The 14,617-nt window shown below is 50.3% G+C and overlaps 4 protein-coding genes and 1 long non-coding RNA gene across 6 annotated transcripts in view; 3 read left to right on the top strand and 2 right to left on the bottom strand.

Moving 5' to 3' along the window:
• Nucleotides 1–14,617, top strand: part of LOC309541263 (uncharacterized protein) — a 225,739-nt gene that overhangs the window by 14,053 nt on the left and 197,069 nt on the right. The gene's annotated exons all lie outside the window — the stretch shown is intronic.
• LOC309541504 overlaps nucleotides 1–14,617 on the bottom strand; it is a 146,244-nt gene that overhangs the window by 17,802 nt on the left and 113,825 nt on the right. The gene's annotated exons all lie outside the window — the stretch shown is intronic.
• Nucleotides 1–14,617, top strand: part of LOC309541341 (uncharacterized protein) — a 129,310-nt gene that overhangs the window by 25,602 nt on the left and 89,091 nt on the right. The gene's annotated exons all lie outside the window — the stretch shown is intronic.
• Nucleotides 1–14,617, top strand: part of LOC309541380 (uncharacterized protein) — a 124,438-nt gene that overhangs the window by 41,366 nt on the left and 68,455 nt on the right. The window lies entirely within an intron of this gene.
• Nucleotides 8,860–13,522, bottom strand: LOC309541281 (uncharacterized protein). Its single transcript, XM_082238948.1, has 5 exons — nucleotides 13,468–13,522; nucleotides 13,198–13,279; nucleotides 12,867–12,949; nucleotides 12,265–12,391; nucleotides 8,860–10,617 (listed from the first exon to the last, which is right to left on the bottom strand). Exons 2-5 carry the CDS (start codon nucleotides 13,256–13,258, stop codon nucleotides 8,993–8,995), a joined length of 1,896 nt encoding a protein of 631 aa, XP_082095074.1. The 5' UTR covers nucleotides 13,259–13,279; nucleotides 13,468–13,522; the 3' UTR covers nucleotides 8,860–8,992.

The raw sequence follows: 14,617 nt of genomic DNA, 5'->3' as shown, positions 1-14,617 counted from the left end.
GTCATCCCTGCCTCCTAAGCATTCTGAAGAAAACTTATAATACTGTAAGTTAATGGGTGATTCTGGGGTTTGGGGAAGATAGTACTTTCCCATAGTCCCAGAAGTTTTTATTCAGTCATGCTGCTAGAGAGATTTCCTACCAGAGGACCACAGTGCTGTGGCTGCTGTTGTTGTCATGGACTGGCTGGGTGCAGGGGGTGGGGAGGCACCACCAGGGACTGGTGGTGGGATGGCAATGAGCAAAAAGAGGGAGGAAAGGGAGCAGACCGGAAGGGGAGGTGTTGCAAGCTGAGGAGGAAACAGGGTTTGGTGAGCAGGAAGAGGCTGGGGCAGAGAGCAGTTCAGACTCAGAGGGAGGAGAGGAGGGGGCCAGGAGACCATCAGAGGAGGACATCAGCTGAAGCATCCAGGGAGACTCCCCCTCCTGCTGCAACCAGCTCCCCTCTCCCCCTGGTCTCCTAGAGCACACAGAGAAACCTGGTTCAGACCCCATGAGCCTGTACATGATATTAAGAGGTATTTTTTTCTCCCAACACTTTAATCTCATTGACAATGAACTGTATTTTCTGTCCGTTCACCCCCTTTGAAGAAGTCCTTTTGGAGCTCCTTGCAATCTCTCTTTCTTGGAAAAACCCTGGACAATTTACTGCCATCAGCAAACTTTGCTCCCTCCTAAGTCTAGATCATTTATGAACAAGTTGAAAAGTCACAGGTCCCAATACTGATCTTGAGGGGACTCCGCTTCCTGCTCCTCTCCATTCAAAGAACTGTCCTTTTCACTCTGTTCACTCCAACAGAGGGGCACATTTTTCTTCTAGGGGCGCATTTCTGGGGTCCCCATGGTGCCCCCCAGCCTGGCTTCACTCGGCCAGGGCAGCTGCGTTTTGCTTCGCTGCAGGTGAACCTTCTCCCTGCAACTTGGGATCTTAAAGGAACTGTGACGGGGGGCAGAGGGGGCGCAGCTTCCCCACACTTGTGAAGGAGCCATGGGGGGGAGGCAGGTATAATTGGGGGGGGAGTAGTGTGGAGGAATGAGCGAGACGGAGCTTCTGGAGCCTGTGCTGCCCCCTCCTTGCCTGCTCCCTGAAACTTTCCTGAGCCTCTCCCCTTTTCATTTCAATGACTGGGGGTCCCGCACAGCCCTCAGGGCACCTCAGTATCTTGGGAGGGGGGAGCTATTTTGTTTGCTGAGGGCAGGGACACAATCCTGTCTCATTGCGGGGTGTCAGGCTTTTAGGTAAGAGGCTCAGGTGGAGAAGCACTGAGAAGGAAAAAATCCTGGGGTGCTGATTTCCTCCGCTGCCCAGCTCCCTAGGGGGCCACACCCCATGGTCCCTCCAGGGTCAGCAAAGAAGGAGAATCCAGGCAAGTTAAAAGAGCAAAACAGCGGTCAGTAGACCTGATCTTTATTTGTAGCAACAAGGTTCATTCACACAAAGAGTAGGAACCCTGAGAAGATGGTTGCATGAACTTTTAAGACTTTTACCCCCTTTCCCATAATAAATTTTCTAACAACTTCATCAATACATGACATGGGGCTTTTTCGGGGGTTGTTGCTGTTGCCGTTTTGTATTTATATTTTAGATCTTCTTGTGATTAATGTGGAAATTGTTCAATTTTTCAACCCCAGCATTCCAAACTAACCCTATCGCTGTCTAGCATTTCCTAAAATTTACTCTTCTACTGTAATTACCATTATTATATTAATGTCATTGATACATGCTGTCAGGGAACTGACATCGGAGGAAAGGGAAGTGGTAGGGCTCCCAGAGACTGGGAGAGAGTCAACAGCTAAAGCAGGGACCAGTAGGGGGAGCGCGGGGTCTCTGGAGGAGGATCTCAGTAATGCTGAGAGAGACGCAGCAGCCCAGGCAGGAAGCAGAAGGGGAGAGAAAGGGGTGAGAGACACTTCGAGCGAAAATAGCGGGGAGGTGTCAGAAGCAACTGCAGGGAGACCTATGCTTCGCCGGAAGCTGTCACGTCGTGAGTCCAGGAGACGCGTTTCCGTTAAGGAACTTCTTTGCTGGAAGCGCTTCCGCAGACAGCCACTGTCGGACTCTACAAGTGACTAGAGCAGACATGTCTGAAGAGCTCTGTCACACACAGAGGTTTGTGGGGTCGCACAAACTCTGAAGGGGCACTATTTTAAGCACAAGCAGCTAATCATCCCCTGACAGCAGTCCGACAGTCTCTGTACGCTGCCTGTGCAGGAAAAGGCATCATGAGCGACCCAGCAGGAGCCGGAGCCGCAGGGGGTGGAGCTGGTCCAAGCTTGGAAGACAGATACCGAGCATTGGAGGTCCAACTTGCGCTGCAGACGGCGAGGCTCGAGGAGAGGAGGGCTCAAGATGCAGACAAGAAGGGGAGAACCACTCAGTTCCCCAGAAAGGTACCAGGATTAGTGCAGAAGTTTGGGGGGGACCCCAAGGATTACCATGCCTTTAGGACTGAAATGCAATATGCCCTGAATGTGCAGTTTGATGAGTTCCCTGATGAGGAATCCCGAGTTGCTTTCGTAATTGGGCATCTTGAGAAGGGGGCGCGGGACTGGGTTCGACCCCTGATGGCAACGCACAACGATATCCTGAAGGACGCTATGAAATTCTTTCGTGCAATGGATATCATGTTCTCCAGCGATATTGAGGAGGGGGGAGTGCGCAGACAGCTAATGGCTTGCAAGCAGGGAAGCAGATCTGTCCGTGAGTACTGGACTGAATTTACCATGCTGATTCACAGATTGGGGTGGGATTTATCGGCAGCACCCATTCAGATGCTATTTGAAGAAGGTCTTTCTTCAGCTGTGAAAGACGAGCTGGCCAGGAGCCCCAGGGCGGTGTCTATGGATCAGCTGACCAAATCTGCGCTGACCATTGGAGCGCGCCAGGAGGCAAGAGCCTTGGAGAGGCGGGAAGGGAGAGGGGAACGTTGGAAGGAGTTACGCATTCCAGACATTCCTGAGCCAGCTTTCCCGCCGGCAGAGCCGATGGAAATCGGAACAGCCCGCGCGCGCGCAGTTTCAAAGCCCAGTGAGGGGGCGAAGAAGGAGGGAAAGGGACCCCGGAAATGCTATCTCTGCCAACAGCCAGGCCACTTTGCCAGAGTCTGCCCCCAGAGGAAGGAATGGCAAGGGATGGTGGGAACTGTTGAGGGGGAAGAGCAGGGAGAAACGGAGCAGGTAAAAGCCAACGCCTGGTTGCCAGCAGGGCACTGCAGCCAGGCCAAAGAGCAGTGAAAGTGCCCCTTTCCCAAGTGCCAGTGCCAGAAGCTCCTCGACCTGCTCTAGTGATTGAAGTGTCGCTAGAGTTGCAAAATGGACACCCCCTAAAAATAAAGGCGCTGTTGGACTCAGGCAGCTCCTGCAATTTCATGAGCAAGGAGTTTGCGGCTGAACACCAGATACAGACTATCCCCTTAAGCAACCCCCTGCAGGTGACCACGATCGATGGCAGAGAACTGTTGGGAGGAGGCGTCAGCTTGCAGACCATCCCAATGATAATGAGGGTGGCAAGGCACACAGAACTGATAGCGTTTAATGTGGCCACCTTGGGAGGCGCTCCCATTATTTTGGGAATGAGCTGGCTAGCCCTACATGATCCGCTGGTGGGCTGGCATCAAAGAGTGGTTTCCTTCGGTTCCGCACATTGCTTAGAACACTGCAGGGGGGAAAAGGGGTCAGCAGGGGCACAAGCCACCCTAGCAGGGACGGAAGTGATGGAGAAGGGGAAGGTGCCATCACAGTATGCTGATCTCAGCGACGTGTTCAGCGAGAAGGAAGCTGACCAACTACCCCCGCATAGGCCCTTTGATTGCCAGATCAATTTACTCCCTGGAGCACAGCTTCCTGTAGGCAGGTTGTATGCCATGTCAGACAGGGAGATGCAGGAGTTGCGAGCGTTCATTGACAAGAACCTGAAGAGAGGCTTCATCAGAGAGTCCAAGGCAGCGGGGGGTAGCCCAGTGTTTTTTGTGGATAAAAAGAACACGGACAAGCCGAGACTGGTATGTGACTTTCGGGCCCTAAATGCAGTGACAGAGCCGGTGGCTTTTCCTATGCCCAGGATTGATGATATTTTGACCAGGGTGCGAAAAGGAAAGATTTTTACAAAGCTGGACCTAAGGGGGGCGTACAACCTGATACGTATAAGGAAAGGGGATGAATGGAAGACCACCATGTTCACCCCTTTGGGGGCATTTGAATATCTCGTTATGCCTTTTGGATTACAAGCAGGCTCCGCGTGTTTTCAAGCCTTTATGAACCATGTACTGGGGCCTTTGCTCTACAAGAATTGCGTGGCCTTCTTAGATGACGTGTTGGTGTATTCGGAGAATGAGGAGCAACATGTGAGAGACGTCAGAGAAGTGTTGAGCAGGCTGCAGGCCAACAGACTGTGGGTGAAACTGGAGAAGTGTCAGTTTCATACCAAGGAGGTGGAATTCCTGGGGTACCGCTTGTCAGACAAGGGGTTGGCCATGGACCCCGGCAAGGTTCAAGCGGTGCTGGAATGGAAAACCCCCAAGACTAAGAAGGATGTGCAGAGGTTCCTAGGGTTTGGAAACTTTTATCGTAAGTTCATCCGAAACTTCGCTCACCTGACGACGCCCATCACGGACTGTCTCAGCAGCAAAAAGAAGTTTGTTTGGACGGGGGAGGCGGAGCGAGCGTTTGAGGAACTGAAAAAGGCCTTCGCCTCTGACGAACAACTTCTACATGTGGATTTACAAAAAAAGCTGAGGGTCGAAACAGACGCTTCTGACAGAGCCATAGGGGCGGTGCTTCTTCTGCAGCCAGGGAAGGAGGGGTCCGAGTGGCGACCGTGTGCCTTCTTTTCGCGAAAGCTGAACAAATCGGAGAGAAACTACACGGTGTATGACCGGGAACTTCTTGCGATTTATGAGGCCTTCCGGAGATGGAGGCACCTACTAATTGGTGCACAACAGAAGGTGCAAGTACGCACGGACCATAAGAATCTAGAGTATTGGAGAACTGCGCGAGTGCTCAACCAACGGCAGTTGAGATGGGCCCAGGAGTTCTCCAAATTTAACTTTGAGATTTGTTACGTACCAGGCCAGGAGAACGTTAGGGCGGACGCTCTATCACGCAAACCTGAATATTTGGAGGGAGAGGGTGCACCCGAAGAGACCCATGTCATTCCCGAGGTTCGCTGGGTGTGTGGGGCGGCACTGGTGGGGCTAAGGGAACTGATAGAGGGAACGGTGCAGGATGAATATGCCCAGGACAAACTCAGGGGTCTCAGGAGGGAGGGAGACAAACCCGGGGGTTTTGAGGAGAGAAACGGGGCGTTGTACTACAAGGGAGCGTTATACGTACCTGAAGGAGAATTGAGGGAAAAGGTACTCAAGCAACTGCATGATAGCCCCACAGCAGGGCATTTTGGGCAACACAAAACCATGTGGCTGGTTACCAGGGAATTCTGGTGGCCCAAGGTCAGGGAAGATGTGCGGGAGTATGTGAGAGGGTGTGACCGATGTCAACGAGCCAAGGGGGAGAGGCGGGCACCGGCAGGTTTATTAGAACCACTACCCACGCCGGAAAGACCATGGGAGGCAGTGGCAATAGATTTTATGACTGATCTGCCCAGGTCCAAAGGGAAGACAGCCATTATGGTTGTGGTAGACCTGTTAACCAAGATGGCCCACTTTATAGCCTGCTCACATGCGGTCACAGCAGAAGAAACCGCTAAATTGTTTGTGGAAAATGTGTTTAGATTGCATGGTGCCCCCTTGAGGGTGGTTTCGGACCGAGGGAAACAATTTACTTCCAGGTTCTGGAGGAAGCTCATGAGCTTATTGCATGTAGAGGTGAATTTCTCAACTGCCCGTCATCCAGAAACCAACGGGCAGGCGGAAAGAGCTAATGGTGTCCTCCAGCAATATTTGAGGTGTTATGTGAATGACAGAGAGAATGATTGGGTGGAGAAGCTGGCGTTGGCAGAATTTGCCTATAACAATGCGGAGAACGTGTCCACGGGAATGAGCCCTTTTTTGGCCAATCACGGGTGTCATCCCCGAGCCTTCCCAGGGGGGGAGGGGAGAACTGGAGCGTTCCAGCCGCAGAACAGTTCGTTGAAGAAATGGAAGCGATCCATCGCCAGCTCCAACTTAATTTAAACAGGGCGAAGGAGGAATATAAGAGGCAGGCAGACAAAACCAGAAGGGAAGGAGAAAGCATTAGGGTGGGGGATCAGGTGTGGTTGTCCACCCAAGGGTTACCATTTAAAGGAGGTTGTAAGAAGTTAAGACCCAAAAGACTGGGCCCATTTGAAGTCACGCAACAGGTCAACCCAGTGGCTTTCAGACTCCGGTTACCTAACCACATGAAGTTGCACCCAGTGTTCCACAGATCATTGCTGTCACCGTATATAGGGGACAGAGAGGGGAGGGTCAATAGGGGACCAGCTATGGAGGAAAAAGAACACAGCTACCATGTAGCGGAGATTCTCGATTCCAGGTGGAGGGGAGAGCAAGTAGAGTATTTGGTAATGTGGGAAGGGGAGCCGGAGTCGGAAAACACCTGGGTCAGGGCAGAGGATGTAGATGACGAGGTTTTGATTGAAACTTTTCATCAGAGATTCCCTCGGAAACCCCAGCCAGTGGCGAGGTTCCGGAGGGAATACTTCGCCACCACCGACGAAGAAGAAGAGTTGGAGGGGTTCGCTGATTCCGAGGTGGAGGAGGATTCAGCGAGTCGGAACGAAGACCGATGGAGGGAAATGTTCGAGACGTCGGAAGATGAGGAGGATTCTTTTAGGGGTTTCAGCTCCTCACTGCCCAGAGGAGAGAGTAGGGGCGGGGGAGAGGGGGGCCCTGGAGGGGAGGTGGATGTCAGGGAACTGACATCGGAGGAAAGGGAAGTGGTAGGGCTCCCAGAGACTGGGAGAGAGTCAACAGCTAAAGCAGGGACCAGTAGGGGGAGCGCGGGGTCTCTGGAGGAGGATCTCAGTAATGCTGAGAGAGACGCAGCAGCCCAGGCAGGAAGCAGAAGGGGAGAGAAAGGGGTGAGAGACACTTCGAGCGAAAATAGCGGGGAGGTGTCAGAAGCAACTGCAGGGAGACCTATGCTTCGCCGGAAGCTGTCACGTCGTGAGTCCAGGAGACGCGTTTCCGTTAAGGAACTTCTTTGCTGGAAGCGCTTCCGCAGACAGCCACTGTCGGACTCTACAAGTGACTAGAGCAGACATGTCTGAAGAGCTCTGTCACACACAGAGGTTTGTGGGGTCGCACAAACTCTGAAGGGGCACTATTTTAAGCACAAGCAGCTAATCATCCCCTGACACATGCGTATAAAACTTTAACTACAAACACCAAGACATTGCACTGAAATGCACTGAAATGCAAAATTCTGGAAATGCGCATGCATGCACTTTCCAAGAGTCTCATTCGAGAGCCAGTGGGGTGCAGTGCTTAAGAGTTTTGGACTAGGAACTGGGAGACCTGGGTTCCAATCTCCACCCAGTCACTGGGTGATGGCTTCACAGCCCAACCTCCCTCACAGGGTTGTTGTCAGGATTAAACCATGAGGGGGAGAACGACTCAAGACCACACTGAGCTCCTTGAAGAAAGAGGTGGTATATAAAGGCATCCAATAAATTTCACTAAGCAGAAAGGTAAGATTCTGCTCTTAGGCAAGAAGAATTTGCTGCACAAATATAAGATGGGGGATACCGGGCTTGCCAGTAGTACATGTGGAAAAGGGGTCTTAGGCTAACATGAGTCAACAGTATGATTCAGCAGCAAAAAAGGCTGTTATTCTAGGTTGCGTCCAAAGAAGTCAAGTGTCCAGATCAAGAGAAGTAATAGCCCCACTTTCTTCTGCCTTGTTCAGACCACACCTGGAGTCCTGTGTCCAGTTCTGGGTGCCCCAATTTAAGAAGGATTTTGACAAGCTGGAAGGTGTGCAGAGGGGGGGGGGTGAGCAAGACAATTAAGCATTGGGAAACCAAGCCTTCTGAGGAACAGGGAGGGCTGTCAGGTGGAAGATTGAACAAGCTTGTTTTCACCGGCTCTGGAGGCTGGGACCCAAACCAATGGCTTCAAATTAGAGACGCCCTTGGAAGGTTGTGGACTCTCCTTTCTTGGAGGTTTGTAAGGAGATGTTTGAAGGCAAAATGTCATGGATACTTTAGTTGAGAGTCCTGCAGTGGACTAGACGACCCAGAAGTCTCCTGCAGGTCTAAAATTCTATGATTCTCCCCTGTATGAACTCTTTGATGGGCCATGAGATTAGTCATCTTACTGAAGCTCTTCCCACATTCCAAGCACTGATAGGGTTTCTCACCACTGTGAATTCTTTGGTGGGAAGTGAGATGGGCTTTCTGGCAGAAACTCTTTCCACATTCCAAGCACTGATAGGGTTTCTCACCACTGTGAATTCTTTGGTGAGCCATGAGCTTGGTCCTCTTACCAAAGTTCTTTCCACATTCCAAGCACTGATAAGGTTTCTCCCCTGTGTGAATTCTTTGGTGGGAAGTGAGGTTGTCCTTCCGGGTGAAGCTCTTCCCACATTCCAAGCACTGATAGGGTTTCTCCCCAGTGTGGATTCTTTGATGGGCCATGAGGTTAGTCCTCTTACTGAAGCTCTTTCCACATTCCAAGCACTGATAGGGTTTCTCCCCAGTGTGGATTCTTTGATGGGCCATGAGGTTAGTCCTCTTACTGAAGCTCTTCCCACATTCCAAGCACTGATAGGGTTTCTCCCCAGTGTGGATTCTTTGGTGGGATGTGAGATGGGCTTTCTGGCAGAAACTCTTTCCACATTTCACACATTGATAGGGTTTCTCACCACTGTAAATTCTTTGGTGAGCCATGAGCTTGGTTCTCTTACCAAAGCTCTTTCCACATTCCAAGCACTGATAAGGTTTCTCCCCTGTGTGAATTCTTTGGTGGGAAGTGAGACTTTGCTTCTGGTTGAAGCTCTTCCCACATTCCAAGCAGTGATATGGTTTCTCACCTGTGTGGATTCTTTCATGGCAAGTTAGATTGGCCCTTTGGCTGAAACTCTTTCCACAATCCAAGCATTGATAGGGTTTCTCACCACTGTGAGTTCGTCGATGGGCCATGAGCTTGGTCTTCTTTCCAAAGCCCTTCCCACATTCCAAGCACTGATAAGGTTTCTCACCACTGTGAATTCTTTGATGGGAAGGGAGACTTTGCTTATGACTGAAGCTCTTTCCACATTCCAAGCACTTATAGGGTTTCTCCCCTGTGTGAATTCTTTGGTGGGAAGTGAGGTTGACTTTCTGGCGGAAATTCTTTCCACATTCCAAGCACTGATATGGTTTCTCTCCTGTGTGAATTCTTTGGTGGGAAGTGAGATCGGCTCTCTGGCAGAAACTCTTTCCACAATCCAAGCATCGATAGGGTTTCTCCCCAGTATGAATGCTTTGTGGGAAGTGAGACTTTTCTTCAGACTGAAGCTCTTGCCACATTCCAAGCACTGATAGGGTTTTTCACCTGTGTGAATTCTTTGGTGAGAAGTGAGATTGGCTCTCTGGCAGAAACTCTTTCCACATTCTAAGCACTGATATGGTTTCTCACCACTGTGAATTCTTTGGTGGGAAGTGAGACTTTGCTTCTGGGTGAAGCTCTTTCCACAATTCACACATTGATAGGGTTTCTCCCCAATATGAATTTTTTGGTGGGAAGTAAGACCAGTGCTCACAGTGAAGCTCTTCCCACATTCCAAGCACTGATATGGTTTCTCCCCTGTGTGAATTCTTTGGTGTGAAGTGAGATCAGCTCTCTGTAGGAAACTCTTTCCACAATCCAAGCATTGATAGGGTTTCTCCCTGGTATGAATGCTTTGATGGGTAGTGAGATGGGCCCTGAGACCGAAGTTCTTTCCACATTCCAAGCACTGATATAGTTTTCCCCCTGTGTGAATTCTTTGGTGGGAACTGAGATTGGCTCTCTGGGAGAATCTCTTTCCACATTCCGAGCACTGATAGGGTTTCTCACCACTGTGAATTCTTTGGTGGGAAGTGAGACTTTGCTTCCAACTGAAGCTCTTCCCACATTCCGAGCACTGATAGGGTTTCTCACCACTGTGAATCCTTTGATGGACCGTGAGAGTCGTCCTGTGATTGAAGCTCCGCCCACATTCCGAGCACTGATAGGGTTTCTCACCTGTATGAATTATTTGATGGGTTGTGAGATGGGTTCTCTGACTGAAGCTCTTTCCACACTCTTGGCATTCAAATGGCTTCTCCCCCCTGTGAATTCTCTGGTGTGTACGGAAGGTTTCGCTTGTATTAAAGCTTTTCCTACATTCTAAGCACTGATAGGGTTTCTCGCCTGTATGAATTATTTGATGCGAAATGAGATGTGCACTCTTACTGAAGCTCTTTCCACATTCCAAGCATTTCAGTGGGTCCTCCCCTGTGGGAATCATTTCCTGTGAAGTTAGACTTTCATTCCAACAGAATTTTTTCCCCCATTCAGAGAACTGAGAGGGTTTCTTCCCAATAGCATTTATTTGGTGGGTAGTCGAATGGGAGCTGTGACTGAAGCTCTCTCCACACTGCAAGAGTGGCAATGGCTTCTCCACTGTGTGGATTCTGTCATGGGCGTCCTCGTTCTCAATTTCCAAATCAGCACCACCTGCAATGAAGAAAGAAATGGATTAGAGCTGCAGGAAGAAATGGAGTGCCACTGTATTGAATATTGATCACTAACCCTTGTGATAGAGGAAGAATTCCATGCATCAACATTGCTGACCACACACTAGAGGTGGTCAGTGTTAGAAACAGAGATAGGACAGCTAGGACATAAAGAGGACCTTATACCTAGGTTATGGGCTCAAAAATGGAATGTCTAGGTGCACTTTCATATGACAAAAATACAAAGCTGAAAAGGAATGAACAGCAGCTAAAATAATATGTTCATTTTTCACATGGTCTAGTCCTTCCCCTGCCCACTCCCACCCCCTGATTTTTTAAGAAGGTCTTGTCATGGGACAGACAGGCAAGGGGAGAACAGAGAGAGAAGTTTTGAGGAAATTGAGCCTGGCAGAGCTTGCATACAATAACACAATGCACGCACCCACAGGTATATCACCACTTGTAGGTTTCAGATCCTCAGAAGACATCGAAAGCGAGACAGATGGGGGGGCTTAGTGGGGGTGATGTCACGGGACAGACAGACCTTGGATCAAGGGAAGGGGGAGTATCAGAGCAGGGACAGTCAGACAGGGAAAACAGGGAAATGATGGACGAAGTAGGGGAGGAGAAGGCGAAGAGCAGTCAAGTGGTGTCAGGGCTCTGCAGTACTGGAGAGCCCTGCCACCAACCAGGGAGTTCAGGAACAGAAGGGGAAGCGGTGCCTTTGGCACAGGCGAGGAGAGAATCAAAGACATCTTGCGAGATTCCCACATCTGCTGGGTTGGAGAAGGAGCCGAAGGAAGCCACTCCCCGAATCTGACTGGTCAGATTCAGATGCATGATTTTGAACTGTAGCTGTTCGTACATATGTAAATAAAGAACTGTAAATATCTCTCTGAGTGAGCAGAGGGTGTTTATTGCGAAGAGCAGACACCACCTTGACAGGTCTCTCCTTCAGCCTTCAGAGAGTAGCTGGAGGTGGGGAGGCAGAAAAAGGTCCTGCTTTCCTTCCACTCCGCAGTTTTAATCTGAAATCTTAAGTGCAGTACTGCGCGCAGAGCTCAGAAACTGCTCGTGCCTATGAAATTCCCTGTTGCAAAATGCACCTATGGGAGTTTCAGACACTGGAGGTGGTGGATGATTTTGTCTCCCTAGGAGGTTCTACCATAACCAACAACCTCTTCATCGATGCTGACCTGGACAAGTGTATAGGCAAGGCAAATGTGTTACTAACTCTTCAATGCCAAGAGGGAGGTCTATCAGGATTGTGCGTTGAGCAAGCAGTTTGTGAAGTGAATTGTGGACAATTACAACCATTAGGGGGGAAAACCCTCAATGTCTTCCATATGCTCCATATCAGGAAGATTTTGGGCAATAGAAGGCAGGACAGTGTCAACAAAGATGTGTTCTCCTGACCTCAGATTCCCAGCATGTTCCCATTTCATTCTCAGCAAGGTCTATGTTGGCTTCATCATGTCCACGGTCAAAACATGCTGATAGCTCTCCATTTAAGGTGAGTTTGGGGGGTATTAGAATCCCAAATGCTGCAAGTGGCCCTGCAGACCTCCCTCAAAACCAGGGAGGCTTATCAGAGAGAGATATGCATGGAATTTCTAAACAGAGGTCATGATCCACAAGGGAACCTTACTGAGAGAGGCCACAATTCTGTGATTCTCCTCCATGACTTCCTTATGCAGAGCTCTCTGGTCAGGATCCAGCAACGCCCATTCCTCATCTGTGAAATGAACAGTGACATCTTCAAAGCACACTGGACCCTAAGAGAGAAATGAAGAGGTCCTTTTTAGACAGCACTAAGGTTGTCTGCTACACATTGCTGTTTCTTTCTGTGCATTAAAAGGGGTAGGAGAAGGTGGGGAAACCCCATTGTGCAACTGATGCGACAAGATAGGTGATTCCTGGGAACTATTTTTGAGGCTTGATGAACTGCTTAGAAGCCTGTTTTAGCATTCAATGATAACTCTACAAGTAAAACGACAATGACTTATGAATCATTCTATTGACCGTCAGAAGGTGAGTTAAGGCAAGGTGGCTGTTCCTTATTCTCAGCACATTAAGCTTCTAGAATGGCATTCCCAGCCTCCTGGTTTCTGTCTAGGCTGCCCTTGACAAAGATGCCTTCAGAGAAGCTTGGGCAGAAGCCAAGAGGAGGAGAGAGATTCCTCGGGGGCCAGAGGCACCCTGGCTGCCCCACCCCTCAGCCCCCTTCCCCACAGGGCTCCCTCCCTCTACCTGAGCTGCTTCCACAGCCGTTGCTTCTCCTTCACCACCAGGAATAGATGGAAGAGGAGGTCTTGCTGGCATCATCTGGTCACCTGCAAGAGACAGAAGTAAGTGGGAAGCCAGGAGTGCAGCTGCTCCCAAAAAAGTCTCACCTTCTGAGTGCATCTGGACATTTGGACCCATTTCATAATTTAGTTGGGTTTAAAAATACATCTCCCTCCTTGGTGCTCCTGGCCCCAAGTGTCTACCCCCCCCCAAAAAAAAAGAGAGGAAAAGAACCCATGGATTCGTTTTGATATCCACAGAAACGGACCAAACGGAGAACGGACTCCTTCCTTACCCAGCAGCCTCTCTCTGGTGTCCAACGGAGTCCTTTTGGTCTCAGAGGAATCTGGGCCCATTTCTGCAATCAGATCCTGTCTCTGAAATAGCAACAAAGATTCAAAACAGAGAATATGAAGAAGAGTTAGAAAAGGAAGACAGAGGCAAAAACTGAAGGGCAATCTGATAACATTCAATGGCTGCTTTCCAAAAAAGGATGGAGAATTTTCAGATACCCTCACTCACGTTCGGAGCCCCTTGGGAGTATTCAGAGGAAAGTCTCTCTCACCTGCTGCTCTGCCTGCTTCTTCTCCTCTGCCTGACTCAGGAGGAAACCTTCGGCCAGGGCAGGGGTCTGCAACCTTTAAGACAAAAAGAGCCACTTGGACCCGTTTCTGAAGAAAAAAACAAAACCTGGGAGCCGCAAAACGATTGTGACATTTAAAGTATGCGCGCCGCTGCCCTCTGATCTGACAGCGGACGGGAAGGTGACGTTGGGACGGTGCGTGACTAATGCACGCACCGCCCCCATGCAACGTCACAGCCAGTACAGCGCCCGCCACAGTGGGGAGTGTCGGGGCGCACAATGCGCCTCCTCCCCTCGCTAGTATCTGCCCCGGAGCCGCGGCAAAGGTGTAAAAGAGCCACATGCGGCTCCGGAGCCGCGGGTTGCATACCCCTGGGCCAGGGCCACTGCCTGGGAACTGGTCTCTGCTCCGCATTCCCTCACCCAGTTCTCCATCTCCAGTGGAAGGACAGCCAGGAACTGCTCCAAGATCACCAGGTCCAGCATCTCAGCTTTCGTGTGCCTTTCTGGCTTCAGCCACTGATGGTCAAGGCAGTAGAGCTGGCGGCAAACCTTCCGGGGTCCTTTGGCCTCCTGATAGCAGAACTGCCTCAATTGCTTGCTCTGCACCTCTGAGTGGAGAGTGTCCTCCTCTCCCGGGATCTTCTGCACAGTTTCCCCCCAGAATCTCCCACTGCTCCCCGTTTCCATGGCCTGGCCTCTTCCTGCTCCAGGGCCAGCTGAGTCTTGCTCATCCATCTGTGCTCTCAGGAAGCCTCCAAGAGAGATGAAGGAATCCCTTGATCTTCTGCCAAGTTCTGTCTGTCCAAATCAGAGGTGCTAGGGAATTCTACAAACCGAATACATTGTTCTGTTACAAAACTGACATATTGCCTGGAGGAGAAAAATGTTCCGTGAGGAAGTATGTATGAGTCTTGGAAGAGCCAGCTCTGGACTGCACCACAACCCAGACTCTGAGGTTTCTATAAAAAGGAGAAGGTGAAGTAAGTCTCCAGCCCTCCTGGAGGGAAAGTGACCATGCAAAATGTGCAGGGAACTGTTGGTCTTTCTGAGAGATGAATCAGCCTGGTTGCTCCTGCCTTTCAGAGTTTTCAATCAAGGAATGAAGTCAGAATTGTGATTGACAAGTGAG

This window comes from Podarcis vaucheri (assembly GCF_965113315.1).
Source record: "Podarcis vaucheri genome assembly, chromosome: 10".
NCBI classification, from domain to species: domain Eukaryota; kingdom Metazoa; phylum Chordata; class Lepidosauria; order Squamata; family Lacertidae; genus Podarcis; species Podarcis vaucheri.
Note: the sequence above shows the minus strand (reverse complement) of the source record. Positions and strands in the feature narration are given on the sequence as shown.